General features: G+C 43.1%; 1 protein-coding gene across 1 annotated transcript in view; it reads left to right on the forward strand.

Annotated features, from left to right (window-relative positions):
- The window catches only part of pard3aa (par-3 family cell polarity regulator alpha, a), a 365,970-nt gene that overhangs the window by 237,013 nt on the left and 105,359 nt on the right, over nucleotides 1-23,598 (forward strand). Inside the window, exons 17-19 of the mRNA XM_069698055.1 lie at nucleotides 4,451-4,599; nucleotides 16,899-17,132; nucleotides 20,829-21,054. Coding sequence (XP_069554156.1) covers nucleotides 4,451-4,599; nucleotides 16,899-17,132; nucleotides 20,829-21,054 — 609 coding nt within the window. The remainder of the gene's footprint in view (nucleotides 1-4,450; nucleotides 4,600-16,898; nucleotides 17,133-20,828; nucleotides 21,055-23,598) is intronic.

Raw genomic sequence — 23,598 nt, forward strand, 5'->3', positions numbered from 1 at the left:
CATGAAAGTTATTGAAAGAATACATTTAAACACCCTTAAATTTAGATTTTCTTTCCTTAAATACCATCGACCCTCTCCAGCTTTATGAATATTTAGCATGTCTCATTGCTGCAAGCATGTTATACATGCTCTTCTGTCCCTGCTCACCTTCACCATGTTAATCTACAGCTTCCTGCCTCGTGCACTGTGTGCGTGTGCCCTACACCGTGTCATTGTAACAAGGGTGCAGCTGAATCTCAGCATGAGTGAAGCCAGCGTAACTTGCACACACACACACACACACACACACACACACACACACACACACACACACACACGCACACACGCACACACACACACACACACACACACACACACACACACACACACACACACACACACACACACACACACACACACACACACTGAGTATCTCTTTGTCTGGTCCGTGTCAGTGGGCCCTCTCATTCAGGCAGCCGGAGCAGTCGGTCCAGCCAAACTCAATTAAACCCTTCGTACAGCGGTGCAGGGAAACGAGCGAAGGAGTCGACACGGGAGTCAGCAGACGGACAAAGAGGCCTTAATTGATCTTGTTCTCTCCCTCTGTTTCTCTCTCTGCAACTTCATCACAATTAAAAAGGAAATTACAGGAAATCTCAGGTGCAGCTTCTCCTCCGTGAGCCACTGATGGAACCATTTTACTTTACACTTTTTATGGCCACGTTTTAAGTCAAATGATTTATGTGTGCAATTATGCGAGTGAAATAAAAGTAATCATCTTTTTTTTATTTTTTTTTTTACAACACACTTATGTTGATGTAATGAAATAAACTCTCCACACCTTTTTTTTCTTCTGAAGTGCATAATTTATTTTTAGTGTCTTTCGTCCACTGGTGCTCATGCAAGCAACACGCGCAAAACCTCTGCACCACTTTCTCATGCAGGGTTTTATGTAATGATTGAAGGCTGCTCCGAGCTCCCCAACCCGGCTCTGCATCCATGCATCCAACCGAATCGTCCCCTCAAACCTCTGAAGAACCATTTCAGAGGCACCTTACTGGGAATTGCTCTCCACTTCGTGCCTCCTCTCTGAGGCGTCGAATGCACAGGACCCCCCCCACCCTCCACCCCTTCTACTGCTGGTCGATCACACCGACCTGCACTTTTCTCAGAGGCGTTGAGACTTAACTCGTTGGGGTCATTTTTAAATGAAGGGTAAGAAAGGTTGAGAGTTGGGGAAAAAAAGAAGAAATAAGTCAGCAGGGTAATTGTGGGCGGTGAGGGCTTGTAGCGCAAACCACTTAGCAACAAGGCCGATGTGCAGTTTGACACATTTAACTTCCTGCGAGGGAAACGGGGACAGGAACAAGTTGATGTAATATGCAAGTTAAAGCTTTGGATTTGCCTGTGAGCAATCCTCAACGCTGGTTAATTTTAGATGATGGTGAGGACTTTGAACGGGTAAGAAAGCATCTGCTCAGGAAGGGGAAAATTACTGTTAAACACTGCTTAAAGACAGAGAGAAGAGGGAGCGTATTATCCAAATAGATTGGGCCCACTATTAAAGATAGGCCAGAGGCGTGGACAAGACGAATGGGCTGAAGAAGAAATTGTGGCTCCCTGTAGATTATATAACTTTGTCTGGAAGGTGGCCACATGGTCGAGCTATTTCTTTCAATACATTTTTTTTTTTTTATTGAGTGTGAGAAAGGGAGCTTTTCCAATGCTCATTCAATATGTGTCTCACTTTTATAGACTCAAGTCTACTAAATCATTAGACTTTTGAGCATCTGGGATGTGGACAAAGATTTTCAAAGGAGTATCTCATTACAACAAGCATTCCTATGGGACAATTCATAGCCAGTAGGAAGTGAACACGAGCTCTGTAATTGAGTTGTGTGCTTCCATTAATGGGCTGTGAATCTGTGTGTGCTAGCTTTAAGTAGACTAGAAGAGTAATAATAGCCTTGCAATGCCTTTGGTACAGTAATAAGAACACCTCAAGCTTTGCATTGTGTTGCTTTTTAATCGATCTACACAGCAAATTCTGGTCTTTGAAATAAAATCTCTGAGAGTTCAGATCAACTCTAGTTGAGTGTAAGCGTGAGACCATCAAATATTCTCTTAAAGAGAGTGAGTTGATCTTTTAATCCTTGTCAGGAGTTAACCTTGATTTCTCATGAAATATTTTACAGTGTTAACAATCAACACTTAAAGGCTATTTTGACACTTATGGAGTTAAAACTTTACCACACCACAAGGGTTTTAGATATAGATGACCGCAATGTAACAACATATTTGTCACAAATGTATATTTAACAAATATATGCCGTGTGTGCAACATTTAGTGCTGCATGAATACTTAACTTGTGTAACATGTACACCCAGCAAATGAACCAAATAATACTCCACCAAATAGCATCTCTGAACACAAGCTGTAGTCTAACTTCTCTTTCACTCTGTGTTATTTACCTCCAGGATATTCCACTCCAGAAATTTGCTTTGTAAATTTGCTTTTTAATTTTTACAACTAAACAATGAAATATGTAAATCAGTTCCAAGGTACATGCAGTCTGTGAGAACGGTTCATGGGCAGGAATTGCTTGCTCAGTGGTCATTGCTACCTCTTGAAATAATTATGACTACTGCTTCAGAGACTTTAGGTGCAAGCTCCGACAGCAGGTGCCTCCGGCTTGGAAAGCTATTCAGAGAAAAACAATTGCTGCTTCTCTTCAGGTGAGCCCAGATCCCCATACTGGGCATTTAGTCATCGCTCTGGGTACACCAAACTAAAGCAGAGGCTGTGCTAAAATGGGCGCCAGCTTAAACTAACAGATCTGATTTCCTGCTAAGTGAATTGACACCACCGCTGGGCTGTTCCTCTGAACTTCACTCCCACTACCTAAGGGTTTCTCACCATTTTCGCTCGGACATGCTGGGTTCTGCTCGTCCCAACTATTTTTTCTGCGTAACGACTCCACCAAACTTGTAAACTCTCCATTCCCAAGTGACAAGGATCTGAACAATCCCACATGGTGGCATCTCACTTTTTTTTTCTGCGTGTTCGATTGGCCCAGAAACACAGTGCCACTGGCAAGAGCGACGGAAATCTAAATTCAGGCTGAAAACACGTCCTTTCTCGCCCGCACCGCCTCAGTCACGCTCCAACAGATGACATTTGCGTAGGCAGAAAAACAGAGGGCAGGCGTTTTTAAAAAAAAAATTGTCGGCTTGGAATGATGAGAGGGGAAGAAAAAAAAACACGGGATGATGAGTAAATGAATAATACATCTGTGCTGTCACTCCTCTCTTCCTGCTCCACCTCCCCCTCTTCCTGTGTCATCTGGAGTCGGTCCTGTGAGGCGGTCTGATCTTAGTTGGGATTGTCAGGTACGGTCGACGGCAAAGTGACATGTTGACACCGGCCCCTCTGTGACACACGCAGCAGCTCTTTTGTTAAATGGGGTTGACAACCTAAATAAGAATTGTTTACATGCAAACAAGTGCCAGCAAGTCTGCAGCTTCTGCTAAGTGATATTAGAAATTTTGAAGGGTGCTTGAAGGAGGATCTGCTGCGAGACGATAAACTCACAAACACATATTTCCTCCGCACTACTCAATTTATAAACCTAAACATACAAATTATACCCTCCAACTCTGGACAGAAGCTTCCCATCTGAAGAGACTGAATCATTTGATGAAATTCCAAATGTAATGAAAGGTCATAATTTATGAACATGAGTAGAACAAAAGAAACAGTGGCTGTCCTCTCATGCATGTAACATTTATTAGACTCCATCAGCACCGCATCCCCTCCCTCCTGTTCCCCTCAAATGTTCTCACCTTAATTGTAAATGCACTTTTCTGCATGCAAATACCAGTGTCCCCTTTTCCCCCATCCCCACACCCCTCTCGCGCCCTTCCGATTTTCAATTAAGATCCAGACAGCGATAGAGGAGCTCAAAGGGACTGAGCTTCGGTGGGTTGGACCCTGCCACGGCTCCAGACATAGTGGAGGGGGGAGGTTATTGAGTGGCCATGACCCCAGAGCACCCTCATCTCATGGGGGCATCGCACATCTAGGCTGGGCCTCCTCTTCACAATTATTGTGTATCCTGAATTCACTGAGCAGAGGTGGAGGTGTCCTTGATTACAATAGTCATTGAACGGAAAGATTGAAATTGACCGTGTGTGTGTGTGTGTGTGAGAGAGAGAATTGAGCATCGATGGTCATTATCTGATAGTAGAGGCGGGGTTTTGGCTGAGGTTTGGGGTTGTATGAATAGTAATCAGTAGATTTTAATTCTCAGTCTTATTATCAGAATATCCTCCAGCCATGTAAGTGCAACTTCATGTCGATCATTACAGAATATGTCTTGAATCGGATGATCTCCAGATTAAAGGAATGACCCAACATTTGCCAACATTATAATGCTTCTGTCTCTCTTCTTTCTTCCCTAACAATTTCTAGCTCTCTCAGTCCGGATGCAGACCCTGACGGTTCCTTCCAGAGGGAGGGCTTCGGCCGCCAGAGTATGTCAGAGAAGCGTACCAAGCAGTACGACAGTGCTGCCCATCTGGACATCGTCAGGACCCGCAAGTCCAAGAGCATGGATTTAGGTAAATGCTGTGAAGCCCCAAACGTCTAACATATGCATGTGGTCAAGAAACTGTTATGAAAGGAAAATGTTTAGGAAATATGGTAAATGAACAGCACTTTTTTTTACCCTGGAGCTCATTCATGCACACCAATGCAAGGTGCTCGTATGCAGTTGCGTCCAATGTTTGGGTTCAGTTTCTTTCCCAATGTTCACCATCTTCACCATGTGGACTGAAAGAACTGGAGATTAAACTGCTTACGAGGCACAGACCAGTTTATGAAGGGTTATGTACTGGTCTGCTTATTGGCCCAGGCCTGTACCTTCCTGAAGCCTGTGCTGGTTGCATGGCAACATCCTGTAAAATGGCAAAATGTTGCTTTTACAATTTCTTATTTGTATGAATAAAATAAACAAGGTGCATGCCAACTTGTGAGTTTGAGAGGTGCTGGTCAACTTTGGACAGATCCAGGAAGGTGTTTCCACCTGTGTCTAGTATTTGTGTTAAGCTAAGGTATCCAGCTGATAGTGGTAGCTTCATATTATGAGAGACGTATTCATCTTCTCCAAGCAAGAAAGTGAATGAATATTTTTTATTTTTTCCTTTAAAGCATGATTCAAGCTTATTTCAGTTGGGTTCAGCCAGGCAAGTTATTGCTCTCTCTTTTTTGTTTTACATTGCACTTACAAAAGTTCCTGTTGAGATGTGGGAACATGGTGACATCACAACAATAAAGTAGTCAGACTGTCACGAAATGCAATTAGGCAGATTATTGACAAGGAAACTGTTCAACCAGATACAACTGAAAGTAAAAACATCTGATGGGTTACAAATATTTCACTGAGCAGGAAAAATGTGCACACACAGGTGCAAGATGTCAAAGCTGAAACAAAAAGTATGCATTATAATGAATGTGCTTTGGGTCAAAAAAAATGTTTCCATTCATATAATAATAATACAAAAAAATAATAATAATAAACCTTATTTGTATAGCACCTTTCATACAAGAAATGCAGCTCAAAGTGCTTTACAGCAAGATAATTACATGCCGTGTTTGACATAAAGACAGATATAAAGGAACATATAAAAATATAGAAAATAAATTAGATGCATAAGAACAGATAAAATGCATAAGAACAGATAACATGCATAAGAACAGATAAAATGCACGAGAACAGATAAAATGCACGAGAACAGATAACATGCATAAGAACAGATAAAATGCATGAGAACAGATAAAATGCACGAGAACAGATAAAATGCATGCGAACAGATACAACGCATGAGAGCAGATAAAATGCATAAGAACAGATAAAATGTATTCAATTAAACACAAATAGAATTCAAATATAAAATATGCAATATCCATTTTAAAGGAGCGATAGTTCAAGTGCAGGAAAAAGCCAGAGAGCTTCAAGAGTAGCTAGTTAAAGGCTAATGTAAAGAGATATGTTCTGAGCTTTCTTTTATATGTATTACCTGAGCTAGCTTCCCTGATATCTGCAGGTAGTTTGTTCCTCAGCTTTGGGGCGTAGTTGACAAAAGCTGAATCCCCAATTTTTTTTCCGGCAGTTGCTGGGAACCTCCAATAAACCAGCAGCAGGTGATCTAAGGTGTTCTTGAAGGCTCATAATTAACCAGTGAGTTAGAGATGTGACTCTGTCTGAGCCCGTTAAGAGCTTTTTATGTGAGAAGGAGCTTAAAGTCAAATCTATGTCTGACAGGCAGCCAGTGCAGAGCAGCCAGAACTGGACTGATGCGTTCTCTTCTCTTGGTTCTGGTTAATATTCGAGCTGCAGAGTTTTGGATGAGCTGAAGTCCATCTGTGGTTTTCTTTGTTAGGCCAGTAAAAAGTGCATTACAGCAGTCCAGTCAGCTAGAAATGAAGGCATGAATCAACTTTTTGGGCATCTGTCTGATTTATAAACGGCCACACCTTGTCTATGTTTCTAAGGTGGAAAAAATATGTTTTCATCAGCTTGTTAATGTGGGCCTTGAAACTTAGATCTGAGTCTAAGATTACACCAAGACTTGTTACCGCTGATCTTATCCACGGAGTTAGTTGGACCTGATCATTTTCTACAATTTTTATTTTTATTTTGGGTCCGACAAAGAGGATTTCTGTTTTATCTTCATTTTATTTTAGGAAATGATTGCTCATTCATTTATTTATTTCTAAAAAACATTTAGTGATGGAGTGCAAAGCTGCATCATCATTTGGTTCAGCAGCAATGTACAGTTGTGTATCATCTGCATAACTATGAAAACCAACGCTGTGCTGTCTAATGATGTTCCCAGTGGCAGCATGTAAAGTGAGAACAGTGAAGGACCGAGGCAGCTGCCCTGTGGAACCCCACAGCAGCCGTCAGGTTTCTCTGACACTTGATCTCCAATGCTGACATAAACTTCCTCTCTTTGATGCATGTTTTGAACCAGTTTAAGACACTATTGGATAGACCAACTGATCGATCAAGACGATTGATCAGAATATCATTGTCACTTGTGTCAAAGGCTGCCCTTAGGTCTAAGAGGATCAGAATTGATCGCTGGTTGATCGTAAGTGCTGTTTCAGTGCTGTTTCAGTGCTCTAAAGCCTGAAACTCCTCCAGGATGTTGTTTTCTTGAAGAAAGGAGTTTATTTGCACTGAAACTATCTTTTGAAGTATCTTACTAATAAATGGAAGGATGGATATTGGCCTATGCATTGACCGCATTTCTGTAGTAACGATTTTACAACAGCTGCTTTGAAGGCATCTGGGAAAATGCCTGTTTGAAGGGATGTGTTTATAATCTCGAGGTCATGACTTGAAATGCTGTTGAATAGCTGCTTCAAAAATGCTGTTGGTATCGGGTCAATACAGAAAGTGGAGGAGTTACACCCAGTGAGTCTTATAAAGCTCAGTTAATGTGATGGAGGTGAATTTTTCCATGGTTGCTTCTGTGTTACAAGATTTTTGGAGTTCGTCTGTGTTTAAATGAGCAGCAATACTGGCTCTGATTGAAGTGGGTTTATCTCTGAAGAACAGTGCTAGTTCTTCACATTTTAATGCCGAGACCTGCAGGGGGGCACAGCTATTGTTGAGTAGCTGCTCAATAATGGAGATCAACATTCTTGAGTTCCCAGCATCCTCTGTAATAATCTTAGAAAAGTAATCCTTTCTTGCCAGACGCATTGCTTCGTTATAGGAAGTCATGGCTTCTTTGTATATTTATATTCATTATGAACTGGGAGTCCAGTTTTCCTCCACTTTCTTTCAGCTGCCCGACAACTTCTCTTGTTCTCTTTCACACTGTTATTGTTTAACCACGGGGAGATTCGACCAGTCAACTTCTTTCTGATCTTTAAAGGAGCAACAGTATTTAAAACAAACGACAGAGTGTTATTGAAGTGTTATACCGTGTCATTTAAAGAGCACTCACGATTGTATGGCTTAATTGATCTCATCATCTCAGAGAATTTTGCTTCAGCCCTTTCATCATAGAGTCTCTTTTGAACCAGAATTTCCCTTTTGGTCTTTGGCGTGGTTACAGTCACATCATAAAATATACAGTGATGGTCAGGGATACTGAAACGTGATCTATGTGTAACCTTCTTGTTATCACCAAGTCCAGAGTGTTTCCATGCTGGTGGGTGGCTTCCTTTACATGTTGGGTCAGTTCAAAGCTGTCAAGTAAATGTATAAGCTCTATAGCTATGTGGTTGTTCTTGTTATTAACATTAATATTCAAGTCTTCATTCAGAATGAACCTATGGTAACCTATGGTAACCTCTGGTTACCTAGTGAGTTCAACTCTGAGAGTTCCTGCAGAAATAATGCCGAGTACGTTGGTGGCCGATATACTGTGATGATTAGTACTGTTGATTTAGCTTTGAGCTCAAGAGCAAGATATTCAAATTATATAAATTATCCAAGGTCAATGTCATTGCACCCAAACTCTGTGGAGAAAATCACTGCGATCCCTCCTCTCTTGTTTTGTCTAACTGACTGATGAACTGTATAGTTAGGAGGACAAGGCTCTATCAGTGCTGCTTCACCGGTTGTGTTGTTAAGCCCAAATCTCACTTTAACCTGTGACACCTCAAAAACTTAGTGTCCCTAACCTTTTCCACTCACCTCAGTAAAGGCACAGTGGCAGAGAAATTACAACACTTTCAAAACCCACTGATACACACATCCAGTCATCTCAGTCCTCTCCAGCCACCACCTCTCCTCTTTTGGCCTCCATTTCCCATGGCCCTGTGTCCAGTGGACCATGGGTAAAACACAAGAAGCAAGAGCACAATGGCCTCTTTAGTGATGGGGAGGCCAAACAAATGCGACCATGCACACACACACGCACACGCGCACACACACACACACACACACACACACACACACACACACACACACACACACACACACACACACACACACACACACACACACACACACACACACACACACACACACACACACACACACACACACAGGCTCAAAACAGACAGACTGTATCAGGGGATGAAGACGGTGTGATTTCAGAGCCTCTCCCAGTGAGGCTGAAGCAGACGCTGCCTTCTCTCGGATCACTGGCTAATCATAACAGATAACAGCCAACTCTCATCCACATGGAGCCCAGAGACCTGTAGAAATCTTAGACTGGCCCACAGACTGGTGCAGGTCCGGGCCACTGCACTCACCTCTGCGGGGTCCCCCTCCCCGGTGATAGCCGTACCCTCTGTCCACCTCCAAAACTTTCCCACAGAGTAAACACAAACTTTCAGAAGACAGTTGACCATTTGATGGGTTTAACCACCAATTTGTTGAACATTCTCCATTATGCTCGAAATGTTGAAAATCTAATTGGATATTACAGAGGACAGGAAGTGATGAGAATGGACAGGATGCTGAGATAACTCCATGATGGCGTTCTCATCATTGCAAATGCACATTTTATCAATGAGTTTAATCAAAAAAGCTTCTTAATTGTTCCAAAGTGGAGTCAGCATTTATATGTGAATTTGATTAGTTGTAAATATCTGTGTTTATTTTTAATAAAGAAAGAAATGGCTCATCTGTTGTTAAAATGAAGCCTCATGGGTGCGTTATCTAAAAATATTAATGTGTGTGTGTGTGTGTGTGTGTGTGTGTGTGTGTGTGTGTGTGTGTGTGTGTGTGTGTGTGTGTGTGTGTGTGTGTGTGTGTGTGTGTGTGTGTGTGTGTGTGTGTGTGTATGTGTTGGGGGGAGGGGGAGTATGTGTGTGGCAAATAGCTTCCACTTCCATTGGGCCCAATTGAGTTTGTGAAATCTCCCGCTAACAGAAGCGCTTGCCAATACAAAGTCATAATCTATCAGCGAAGAATATCACAGTGTTCAGATGGTTCTGGGATAAAACTAACTTGTTCAACTCAATAACTCTTGTAGCAGACATGGCGGTTCCCAGAAGAAAAATGTTTTCAGTCAATACACGAAAGACAGGCTGTGGACTCGGTGTCCAAAGTGAAAGACACATTTTTTAAATTTTGATACGTATCTAATGTCACGTTAAGTTCCATTCATCCCAAAGGCAAACGCTGCTTTTGTATGGTGATTATTTTAATGATATTATTACATCAAAGGCACACAATGAGAAAGGGCTTATGGGTAATGTATAATAGAGTTGAAAATGGAAGGAGCCAAAGAATGTAGTTCCAGTGTTTACCCCCGAGCTTTTGTATTTGCCACTCTGTTATAGTTTGTCTTTAGAAGTCAGGTGAAGTCGCAGGTGTTAGGACACCGCCGTGTGCTTTCGAGTTACTCTGACAAGAATGCTCTTCCCTGCAGACTCTCATTTTATTTTTTCACTTGTGCTGTGTTCCCAATGACATACTTCCCTGAGTACACCAACAAATAGTGCTCTTACATGTTAGGACTCTTACCTGTGCAGTGCTGGAATTTCAACAGGATAGTGTTGTTTCAAATTGCACACTGCTATTCTGCACTGACCGGAAATAACCTCACACATCACCCGCCAAAATATATGTTGCTTTAATTATTTTACACATAAATTAATATGTTTTTCTGCCCTCTGTTTAACACACACAATAAACACACTGATTCTTCTGTCCAGCAGCAAAGTGAAAAATAAACACTTCTGTGTGGTGTTCAGGAACAGCAGCAGCTTTGTCAGAGCCTTCATCTGAAAATCCTGTACTTCAGTGACCCCGCCCCCTTCTCTAAGCGCCAAGATGGCGACTGTTCAGTGTGGAAAGTGTCCAGCGTTTCACGCCTCTTTTGTGGACCGCTTTGAGTGCATCATCCTGGTACACTGCATGTTTCTGTACTTGACAGTGCGAACGCACTTATGCACTTAAAATAGTGAGTGTTAGTACACAAGTACAGCATTTGGAAGACAGCATAGGTGTTTTTGTCCCTCATTTTAATCATGTCCCAGGTGCTCCCAAATCACATCAGTAGATAGATTTCACGACCATAAAGCCCATCATTGTTGAAATATGTTAAACTGGTCAGACGCCCCGCGGTTCAATCCCATTTAGATGTGGAGCAAGATTGAGTGAGGGAGGAAAGAGATGTGAGGTGCCACGGCTGGCAGTAAGACGTTAGGCACATTGCCTCGTAACTCTCCTGATGGACGGGCTCTTGCACGAGGTGTCAGATCGGTTTCTGCTTAGATCACTGCATCTGTCCTTCACTCTCCAATCCTGTCTCTCTCTGCTTTGCATGAGCTCAATGGTATGGCATGCTTTAACCACTCACGCTTCTTTATGCTCTTTAACAGTGGCAGATGAGATTAACTGCTGCACGAGCACCAGTGGAGGTAAGCAAACCATGCCGGGACCTGGTCAATACGCTGTCACCATCACTCTTATTGTTCAGCTCCATGGGTGTGATAGAGATTGGAAAAGCACTTGCACTCTTTTTCCATAACCAGCTCATAACCAGGCTTTATTGGATGTGTGAACTTGGCACGTTTAGATGCATACAGACCAGAGTGTTGTTTGAGGTAATTGCAGCGTGATCAAAACAGGGTTTTCACATTGCTGAGAGGGAGTTACATGTCATTGAATAGGAGACTTGGCAACTAATGTGGGAACCTGTGCCATTATGCTCGTCGTGCAGCGCGAATGACTGAAGAAACATTCATTACTCCAGGAGGTGCGGAGGGCTGGAACCAGCCAGGCAGTGGAGTAGCATTTGCAATAGATAGATGTTCAGTGCCCGTTGGCCTCCTCACCTCCCTACAAAATCTCTACAATTGATCCATCATATTCGGGCTGTATTTAAACTTCGGCTGGAGCACGTTGGAGTGCGTTCACTCCGTTAAATAAACACAGAATGAGCTGATGAGTCTCGAGCAAAAATTGGAAGCTAACATTGTTTACGGGGATATTTGAAAAAAAATAAATTAAAAAAAAATAAAATGGGTGGCCATTTTAGGTAGAGTAGGTGACATTTAAATGCAGGAATTTAACATTTCATGGACTACTTAACATACTGGTGAGGCTGATTTCCTCATTGAAGGCTGGCAACTGATCCAGTCACACACAGGCCAGTGGTAATAAACTAGAAAGCAGCAGATCACTTCATGCTCTCTGTAAATGTGAGTTTCCTTTCCAGCCAAGTTAGTGGCTGATCCAGTGGGTTGCCAGGCTCGGCAGCAGGTTTGGCAGCTTGCATGAATGAATAGCTACCTTCTGGAGTGAGTAGGCCCAATGAAGAATGATAAACTGATAGAAAAATATCATTCCAGTGGATTTCATCAAAGCACACACAGCAAAATATCCAGATTCCTTGATTAAGATGTCAACCATAAGTCCAAGTAATGATGATTCCTTTGTGACATGTTCGGCGTGCGGAGGACGTCCTCTGGCGGGGTAATGATCCACAACTGGCAGAGACATAATAGTGCAGGCGACCCTGGGACGCCTCACTTCCAGTGGGATACCTGGACGTGGCCTTCCTTCGACCACCTTGGAGGCTATTTTTAACATAATTACCCTTTTACCGCCCTGCTTAAAGCCCTGGCTCTCTGAATAAATTATGTGTAATGGAGCCCCTGTCTGTACACAGATCTTTACATGCAAGGGCCTGTGGTGAATAATGGCTGGGAAGCATAGTTTTAGCTGCTCTAATTATACTATGGGCTCCTGTCCCTGTAATAACCACTCCTGATTTATTCATGGAGTTTGCCATACCTCCCCTTTATCGTTCAATGGCAATGGATCGTCTCCAATTAGCTGTCTTTGTCCAGAATCTGGCTAAGGACCACAGGACATCGTCCAGGTTTGTTTGTAACCACGACGAAATTCAACGTGCACTTTCCCCCTATTTGGTTTGATTGTCTTTGTTTTTGTATATTTCATTTTGATGATTTTCATTTCTCCTCCAGACGTGTGGGGAGTGGCAAACAACTCATGTCTGTATGCAATGGGGAATATGTATTTTCATCCCTCTAAATAAGAGGGAGATGAGGAGCAGAGCACTGAGGCTTCTGTTGTGTGATAGGAATCACATAATAGACTGGCATACAGAGAGCTGTCCGTCAAACTCTCCCAGGAGAGCCGGGGCTGCTTCTGATGAAAACAAAGGCAGGTTCGAGGCAGTTGGGTCCATGGGTAAACTCCCTCTCTCTCTCCCTTTGCTTCCCTCTCCTGTTCTCTTTGTCTCTGTGCTTCTTTCTGTCATTCACCGCGCTGACTAGAAACAATGGTGAAGCGGGATTGTGGCGCCGAATACCAAGCAGGAGGATAATTCCCTGTTTCTGAGTACAGCAGATGTCATTTGTGTTCCCTTGAACTGTTGCATCCTGTGCAACTCTAACTTGCAATCCCATTGTGTCAGCCCTGCACCCCGGCTTCTGCGTGTCCGCTGCTGGCAAGCTTTGCGCCTTGCGCTTTTAAAAAAAACTTTACATGGCATTTGTTCTGGGTTCATTGACTTTTATTCTCAAAGTATGAAACATTCCATCGTGTTTCTGTTACGCTGTAGCTGCCCCTTTGTTTTCATATATTTAATTTTTTTTTTCTCCAGAGTGTCCTCTCTTGTCCTTCACAAGATGAAATTACTTTAAATTACATGACTTTTACTTGCATCTGCTTGTCTTACAAGTCTGTTTATGCTTTCCTGGCATTAACATTTGTCAGACTAATCAAAAATGGCCCACGTCTTCTTAGAAACTAAGCAGTAAAATGAATCTTCTGCTCCTGCTCTTGACCCCCCAGACATTTGTAGCACACAGTAAAGCTTCCTTTTACTGTCTGATGCTGCCTGAAGGCGCACTGAGCTCTTCTCCCTAAATGGGATGCAGCATTATAGGATTGGTGTTCATTTATTTTGAATGGCACTCTCAGAATTGATTCTCCTGGGATCGGGGCACTTTTATTAACATTGACGAAAAGGCAAGGCAAACGGTGCGTTTAAAAAAGAAAATACAGTAACAGTGTGCTAACCAGTCTGGAAACCCAACACCACAGTCTAACAGCTGACCTTTTAGCCTATCTGACTCGTCTGACACCAGATCTATAGCTGCAACGGATGGTAGAGAAGCACTCACACTCTCAGTGAGGGTGCAAACGGTGCACAAAGAGAGAGAGAGGAGAGAATAGCAAAATGGGTAGAGGCAACAAACAAGACAAGCAGCCGCTGCTAAAATTATGATAACAGCAGGAGCGGAGCGTATGCAGTTCTACAGGGCTGTCATCTTTTTTTTCTTAAGCTCTTCACTCATTCGTGCCCTGTATTTGCAACCTTTGTGTATTCACTCCTTTCCATGTTTCCTCTTGTCCCTTCGTGAGGGTGTATGTGGGGCTGAAACAAATAGTTTTCTCTCAGTTATGGGGGTTTATTTTCTTTGACTAAAGATCCTCTATGATTCCCCAGCAGCAAGAGGACACGCCTCATTTAGAGCACTTTAAACATGTCGGGGATCCTGTTGATTGTCCGTGGCGGTGAAGTGTGTGTGTGTGTGTGTGTGTGTGTGTGTGTGTGTGTGTGTGTGTTGTGTGTGTGTGTGTGTGTGTGTGTATTTGTCATGAATTTGTGTTAGTGGGGTGTCTGCGTTGGGCACACACACACACACACACACACACACACACACACACACACACACACACACACACACACACACACACACACACACACACACACACACACACACACACACACACAAACAAACAAACAAAAGTAAACAGTGTTTGCATGTGTGTGTTCTGTTCAGTGGGGGTAGAAAAAAGACCATACAGCAACGTTTGCTGTTGAAAACCAACAGGAAGAGCTGCGGAAGACATTTATTTACACCACCTGAAGCTACACAGGAAACAGCAGCATACACTCTCTACATGTGGACGGTCTATATGGCCCATGGGGAGTCGTAAGGACACAATGCAGCTCTGTCCAGGCTCCATCGACATGTGCTACGCCCTCTGAGAGTTTGCGGGGCTGCTCAAGTAATTGAATCAACAGTTTATCCACTGTTACTGATAGTTTCCTCCGCAGACAGTCGCATCTAACAAGGCTTCACTTGCACATATTCAGAAATCCATCTTGTTACGTTCGACAGCGCCTTGCTGCATGCTGAATCGAAGCAGAATAAAAGGGGACAGAAAATCAACCGGGCTGCTTGTTTACCAACCGGTGGGTAAGGTAAGAGCTCCGGGGAGCTGACGGACGCTCCCCGAGAAAATGAAATACCAATACCTGAGTTGCGCTCCACTTACATACCCTAAACAAAGCCCTGGCAAGCATTGGACAAATAATTACAGCTGTCCGGGGCCCGGCTCAACTGCTGAGGAGGTTGACTGTTCAACATTTACTTTGCTTTGTACGCAGCTGTAGACCAGCTGTGTGGGCGCCCATCTATCAACACGATGTGTGTCCTTATAAGGAGATACGTTGTCCTACAAGTCAGATATCCTAGACACTGTGGAACAAGGTTTCAACCCTTCATTTGCACCATGTGTACAATTTACATGTTCACAGTTAACATAACAAAGGTTATGCTTTGTGCAGTATTTTCCAGTGAAGTGACTAAAGCGGTCTTGTGCCATAAAGACACATATGTCCATAAACCATGTTGTGGATGACGATAGTTGATCATGTGAGTGGGAACAATTGACCAGCATGGAGGCAGTGATTTTTCCCCAAAAAACAAATGACATTTATTTAGAACTGCTAAAGAAACAAAACAAAACAAAACAAAACAAAACAAAACAAAACAAAACAAAACAAAACAAAACAAAACAAAACAAAACAAAACAAAACAAAACAAAACCAAAAAAACACATAAGAGGATCCACTCCTCCATTTTCCTAAAGAACCTACCACTGAAGGGGCATAATCAAACATACATATTCCAAGTAAAAATGTCACTCAAGTAAACATTCCCCTCTCTGGAAATCACCAATAGTATCAGCAAACTAACTCCTTAAAGGGTCAAAGGTCACGGAGTTAGAATCCTCCAACAGAAATCCTGTATGGGCAGAAACGCCGAATACAAGTGAGAAAACATGTCTCAAATATCACAGGTTATTAGCTCATACAAATGTTGATCATATTAGCAGGAGGAACCATATCTTCATGCTCTGAGGTGTTGCCCTGTACCATACACATGCTGACACAGGCTGACCAACCAAAGATCAATAGCAGAGCAGTTTATTTCACAGCGGTTCTGCCTTCATGTTGTCATTTTGTTCATGTCTGCCTTCATGCTGTTACCCTCTGTCTTACAACTACACTGATGAAAGCCTTTGAAATTGAGCAATATATTACAGTTGAACTCGTGAATACTAAAACATAGTGTTGGAAATGAATGGACATAGATTTGTTTCGTCTATATGTTTAGTCCCTCTTCTCAGAGAAAGTGAAACAGGATAGAAGTAGTTTTTCCGTTTATCTCCCCATTTCTGGAATTTATTACATTTTCGTGAAACACTGTAATAACTCTGGTGCTGTGGTACGTTGCTGTCTTTGATAGTGGGCCCATTTATATGCATTATGTTTAAGCCACATAATTTCACTGTGCAGACACAAAGACAAAGGTTGAATTCTAATTCTCAACAGGAGAACGTCTCAGTGAAGATATGATACTCTGTTCTCATTTCACACACTTCATTGGCCAGGCAATGGCATCATTTGTTTTTCATGTTAATTGCCAGACTCACACATTCTCTTGGCTTGCCAAGTCCGCCTCATACCAGCATCCATATGACAGGAGCAAAATGTAAATGATTCAGTGACATGCACTCAGCTCCATGATGACAACTTTTAATTTGCCTTTGTGAAGGAGTTAGAATCACACATCATTAGTTTTCTGGCCTCTGTGACTCTGTTTCCTCTTTTTGTAGGTTCTGCAGAACCAGAGTTGGGACCCTTGCTGGGTCTGAAAAAGTCCAGCTCCCTTGAAAGCCTCCAGACGGCCGTCGCTGAGGCGGCACAGAACGGCGAGATCAACGTTCGCAGGCCGCGCTCGCACATCGTCAGGGGTCGCGGCTGCAACGAGAGCTTCCGAGCTGCGATTGACAAATCGTACGAGAAACCTGGTGTCGCTGCCGGAAAGGCGGAGAGCAGCGTGGAGGCATGTGAGTGTTTACACACAGAATACTGCGCACGGAAGTGTGTCCTCATATAACTTGGAATTAGGGGTCGACCGGTTATCGGCGTTGGCGATTATTGGCGCAGATATTTAGCATTTGTACAATTTATCGGTATTCCATTGCCGATAAAATACACAGGCAGCAGAACAGAAGGAGGACACAGGTGAATGTTACCAGAGTTGATAACAACTACACTTGTTACGTCAATGTAAAAAAAAGCGCAATAAAAGCCCAAAGTTAAGCGATCAATGAATTAACCTCCACCTCAAACTGCTGAAAAGCAGACTAGAATATCTGAATTTTTTTTTAAAGCAAGCTACCTCTATCTGCTGAAAAGCATATTTTAGAATCATGTATCAAACAATCTGCTGGTGCTTGATAAAGGATTTCTTTGTTTTCACAATTAATATCCCAAATTGCAATATATCCTCATAATAAAATAGATGGTGGTATTCATTTATTTAAAGTCATGTGTTTGTTATTCCAAACTGTGATGCAAAGATTTTTATTTTTACTGAAAATGTGTGTCCAAATATCAGTTTATCAGTCTCCTCGATTACCTGTAATTGGCATTGGCCATTAAAATAAACATATCAGTCGAACCCCTACTTTAAAATACTAGATATTAGTATATTATTACAAAGAAATCCACTGTGATATCGGCAAACTCAGTAGTGCCTCTTTAGAGACTTTGCTGAAACACACGATTCACCCCCAAGATAACTGGGTTAGGGATCCCCACTTGCGAAATCGCTGCGTGTCACAAAGCACATCTGGAATAAGTGTCTATTTTACACCCTCGTTAATATTCACATAGTTCATGCTGAGTGGAGTTGCTAGAAACTGTGGCAGCATGCTTTCCCAGGGGCTTACATACTCTTAAAGTGCATTGCCGTGTATTTCAACAGAGTGCACATGAGGAAAGAATTCTGCTGTTTACCCACATCTGCCAGGCTCATAATGTGCCCATGTTACACAGAATGCGTAAGAGTAACTGCATTTACTATCATTATAAATGAAATAGGTATCATCGTTTCAGTCTCTGCCAGTTAGTTTTGGCACGTAACTCTGCACAACTTCGCCAGGTTTCCTCCTGTTTGTTTTCCTGTGTACCTGACTGGGACTGCAACCAGAATCATTTTTTAATTTATTCTGAACTATGAAGACAAGAAGAGAATAAATAGAAAGGCGGGCTACCTTCCTTTTGAGTGAATGTATCCTTCCCTGCTTGGTGTTTGATGACAAAACGACATGCGCTGGATACAGAGAGACAGCCGTCTTACGTTTTCCGACAGGTAATAACACGGCAACGCCACAAGAGTAATCACTCAATATAAATTTCCTTTCACCATTAAAGAATTCCATTAAAAGAGCTGGGGGACATTTGAAAAAGAAGGAATTATTTGCCTGAAACGCTTTGTTCTCATAAGCTCTGTCGGCAAGCCACTAAATACAGTCTTATCTCGGAGAAGAAAAATGGGGAAAGCAACCGATTTCCCCTGCCGCTGTATATTGCATTCTTCCCATGATATTCAAATAACTCTGTTTTTCAATTTAGATAAAAGCAGCCAGTCTGTGCTCGTCACTGAGGTTAATAGTCAAAGTTGACAGATAAGCCTCTGCCTTCCTCCGCTCCCAGACTTTTATTTACATAAAATGAGAATGTGGCATCACCTAAAGAAAATGTGTCCCCACAAGATATCCTGCTGGGCAAACTGCTCTTCCCCTTGTGCTACTTTGTGTTGGATTGTTTGAGGAAAAAAGAAAAATCATCTCTGCTGTGCAAAAATCCCTTCTTTCATGTCTTGGAATAAAACCGGCAATTTTACGTGTCTGTCATAACCTTCGCTGACAGGCCAGTTAAACGCCCTTGATTATTAAAACAGGAAAGTTTAATGGTAGACTTTCAGGAAGATAACACAATGTTCCCTGTGGTTGTCTGTCCCTGCAAATTATCTTTCTGTGTCCTGACACTTTCATCAGGACTTCTGCTGTCATTTGAGATCGTCAGCCGTTTTCTTTCCATCAAGTCGCTGTAGACGGTCTCACCTTTTGATGTGTGGTGTTAAAGGCTTTTGTCTGTTCTGTTTGATAACAGACAGCTTCTATTCTGTCTCGCTTTATTGAAAAGGCTCAAATTAAATGGAGGCTGACAACAAATTGCATTTTAAAATGATCTGTTCCCTTTAGATTGGCCTCCCTGGAAACTCGATATGACTTCTTTATGAGAAGATATGAACCTGGGCACAAACAAATGCATACACATGTACATGCATGCCCACGTGCCCACAGATACACCCCGTATAACCACACATGGCTGCGGCCCTCTGGGAGGCTCTGGATTACAATGCTCAGTGTCTTATCTGCAGCTCGGCAACATTAAGCAGTAGCAACATTAGCACTGCTGCTAATCTCAGTCATTTAAATAGGCAGATACAGCTCACAGCCTTTAAGTGGCTGATAAGCAGGCAGCAGATTGAGTGATAAAACCGATAACCAACCAGAACCTGCTCCCAAATTTGTGGAGGTGGAGAAATGGAAGGGAGGGCTACACGCAGCGATGAATTGAGCAGGTTTAAGCTGCCGCTCAGCTCTCTGTTCCTGCCATACAGCGCCTCATGTTGAGATTCCATTTCAGTAATTTCCTCTGAGATGGCAGCTGAAAGAAGGAGCTGATAGCTCCACACATCACAAGAGAAAACAAACCCACCGGTTCATCCTTGAAATGTGAATCCAGCCGCTCCTCCCTCCTGTAGTCTGTCTCATCCCGCATGCCGAAAATCCATCACGGGCTCCCCTCCCTCTTCTCCTTCCCTCACGATAAGCGCTTCTCACTCCTCCATCAAAGGAAGAACTTGGACAACGACACGGAAGACTATAATAAGTTGTAATCTGAAGGACATCTACCTCCTACCTCAGAGCCACAGATTCAGCGCAGACAGGAGCGATGCCGATTGCAGAGCACACCATATTTGCAATTAAGATCCCGGGAGCCTTTTTCAAGATTATTTAAATGTATAATTACTGACAGATTAATTACATTTTGCACATCGGTTCTGATTAGATGTGATGGAAACTTTGAGTTTAATCAACCTTGCATCACCTAAGGAGTTTGGTTTCAGTTTGATGTCTTGGATGAAATTAGTTCAGACGTAATTAAGAACCAGATTCATATGACTGTCATTTTAGCTCACGCTTTTCGTCACTTTTTTGTGTGTGTAAAATGCAGTAGGAGAGGGGGAAATTAAGTTCTCTTATGATCTTTGTGAAATGCACACAACTGAAATAACTTCAGGCTTTCAGCTAAGTGAAAATATGTTCAACTGAATACTATTCTCAGTGGGTGTACAATGTAAATATATTCTGCTCTAATGAGGCGAAGGAATTCAGTGTGTTTTGTTCAAAGCTGCCATACCTTGTGGGACGCAGCTTTTTTTTCTTTTTTTGTTACCGTTCCTCTGATATTACCAAAAGAAAGAAGTGATGCTTTGTAACTGATAAAAGAAACGTGGGGTTGTTGTTGTTGTTTGCTGATTTCACTGGTCTACGGGGAGCAAAGTGAAAGTTAAACTTTATTGACTTGCATTTTATCCTTCCTCCTCTCCCCGTGTTGTCATTATTTTTCCTCCTGATATCTATTTTTAACAACCCCACCCCATCCCGCTTATCTCTCCACTGCAGTGGAAGAGGACACCGAGGAAAGCTCCAGATCGGGTCGGGAGTCCGTGTCCACCAGCAGTGATCTCATCGTGGACCCCGGGCTGAACGGCAACCTCCCCAAAGACGACAGGCGGAAAGATCGGGACAAGGTTGGTGAGAAGGAAAAGAAGAAATCGGAAAGGGAGAAAGACAAGGACAAGAACAAGGCAAAGAAAGGCGTGCTGAAGGGCCTGGGCGACATGTTCAGGTAAGACAGAGCTCAGCTCAAACTCCCAAACAACAAACTCCCCGTGTAGCCTCGAGCACCAATCACTGTCTGCTGTATTTAATTCCACTCAACACGTTCAGCACTGGATCATACAGAATTTGAATGAATTCTCTGGATGTTGCCAGTGCTAATCAGGGACCCCTCTCCTTGAACCCTGCGAGAGGACGGGGCGGGGGGTGGGGGGTGGGGGAGGAGGGAGGGAGGGAGGTTATCGACCTCAAGGGCCTCTGGCACTTTTGAGCCAGATTATTTTTAATAAGGGCAACATGTTTTATTCATGATCGCATGTGCGCGCGTCTCCTATCCAAACACTCTCCGCATTTGTTAACCAGCAGACAATGTTAAGGTCCCATACGGGTGCTAATGGGGAAGCTGTGATTCGGCTTGGGGAATAAAAGACCTTTGGAGATGATAAAATCGACTGCGGGTTGGAATTGTTGCCCCTGGCTGGTGGTCTCAACGTCTGTCTCATCATGCGGCGGCAAGAATTTAGAAGCACACCATCTTTGGAGACCACAGGAGGTGGCATGATTCAGCTCTCAGCACCTTTTAGATATTCATCCGTTTAAAAAAATGTCCACAAGCAAAAGGTTTCATAATAGTGGTTTAATGCTGTGACACTCAGGACTGCAGGTCTTTAACGTTGTGTCATCGCCTCATGTTTACCAGGACGTTAGACGCAAATTTAAACCAGACACACCTACTGGAAAATGTAGTCGTGATGAAGTTTGTCTTCCAGTCTGGAAAAGAATTCCACTCTGAGGACAAAAACCGTCTGTTCCCTGAATGGAGTCACTTTGAACTGTCGACTGTGTACATGGACAGTAACAGGAGTGCAAAGAGACTTGATGAAAATAAACATCCTGCGGGTATCCATTCAGTGTATCTGCCACGAGGAAAAATTAGTGGGGGAGTCACATTAATTATTTCAATTTCGTGCGCATTTAAATATGGCATAAATTAACGGTGGAGGCGGTGCAAGCCGTTATCGTGCCGTAAGTTGTTTTCATGTGGATTAGTTTAATGGGATTAGTTAGCATATCGCGGCGCACGGCTCAGTAATGAACAATAAAGACGACAAGTGTGTTTCGAGGTCACGGAATGTGGGGAAGTCGCTCATCTTCTATTATTTTCACTTTTACGTGTGTGTGTGTGTGTGTGTGTGTGTGTGTGTGTGTGTGTGTGTGTGTGTGTGTGTGTGTGTGTGTGTGTGTGTGTGTGTGTGTGTGTGTGTGTGTGTGTGTGTGTGTGTGTTTTCTCTCTTTACAACTGTCTTCGCATCCTGTGGCGTAAATCCATAACGACTCATACGGGCTCACATTCTGCTGCGCACCAGGCGTGAGCACATACGTGGAGACACACATATGTTCACGAAAGAAGTATGCTGGAAAAGTAAATGAAAAATTTGAGCCACAGGTTTGACACTGTGACATGCAATCAGCGCCGCCGGCGAATCTTTTCGAGTGGCTGTTTGCTCGGTCCGATAGGTGGCTGCTGGATGATTTTAGCGGTGCACGCGGGGCCTCGGCATGCCCTGCTTGGCCTCATCATCGTTCTTCATTATCTTTGAGTGCCACAGCCACTTAAGAGTTGGCACGCGGCAGGCCACGCTGACACTCCCTCTCCTGCTCTGTGCATTTAACGCCAGGCCCTGCGCCTCCAGAATGCAAAGAGGCAGCCTCCTGAACCAGCATGACTCTGTGACTCTCGAGTCTTTCCTTCTCTCTGCTGCTCAGACGACGCGTTCATACCTCAAACAGTTCTCTACTTAGAAACGTTGACAGCTCTCACACCTACACGTCTGCGATGTCCTCCTCTTTTCTCTCCCCGTTCTCTCACAATCCGCCGAACAGTTTGAGAAAGTTAGAGATGGCAGTGAACTGAGGTGAGAATGAACGCGTCCCACTGGATACAATAACAAACTTTTTTTGCAAAGAAGAAAATGGAGTGATGTGAAATGCCTAGCGGTCAAAAGGGAGGAGAAGGAAAAGAAAGTGGAAGATCTATCCGTTGCGTGTCTCACTTTAAGCAATCCGAGCAAAAGTTTTGACTGATTTCAGAATGGAGAAGTTTTACTGTGCATGACAAAGGCATCGGCTGACAGCAACTGAACACTCAGGCTTACACATCACGGGTAGAATTTATATGAGCAAGTTTCACATGTGAGTGTCTCACCGTTACATGGAAACATCAAAAAGACATCCTGATTGGGTTAATCCTTTGTACTGCTTCTCTCCATGGTTTTCATTTGCATAAAATGGACAGCCAGGCGCTCTCTTATTCCTGCATTTCTCACAGATGCATGTCGTAACACTCACATTCTTCCTCTAAGGAGATTTCAAGGAGTTTGCAGCGTGCTGCAGTTTGAGCTCATCTGCATGCAGGCCTTTGGACGGCCTGATGAACGTGTAGTGCACGTACACTTAATGGACAGCCTGATTGGGAGTGCATTAACACCAGAGCCAGGGGAGAGGAAGATGGCCTAATACAAGGAGAGAGAGCGCAGCGAGTGTGATATAAATA

Source organism: Brachyistius frenatus, unplaced genomic scaffold (assembly GCF_029030835.1).
Source record: "Brachyistius frenatus isolate BFR_SWC_R1_liver_20210118 unplaced genomic scaffold, ASM2903083v1 Contig_25, whole genome shotgun sequence".
NCBI lineage: Eukaryota > Metazoa > Chordata > Actinopteri > Embiotocidae > Brachyistius > Brachyistius frenatus.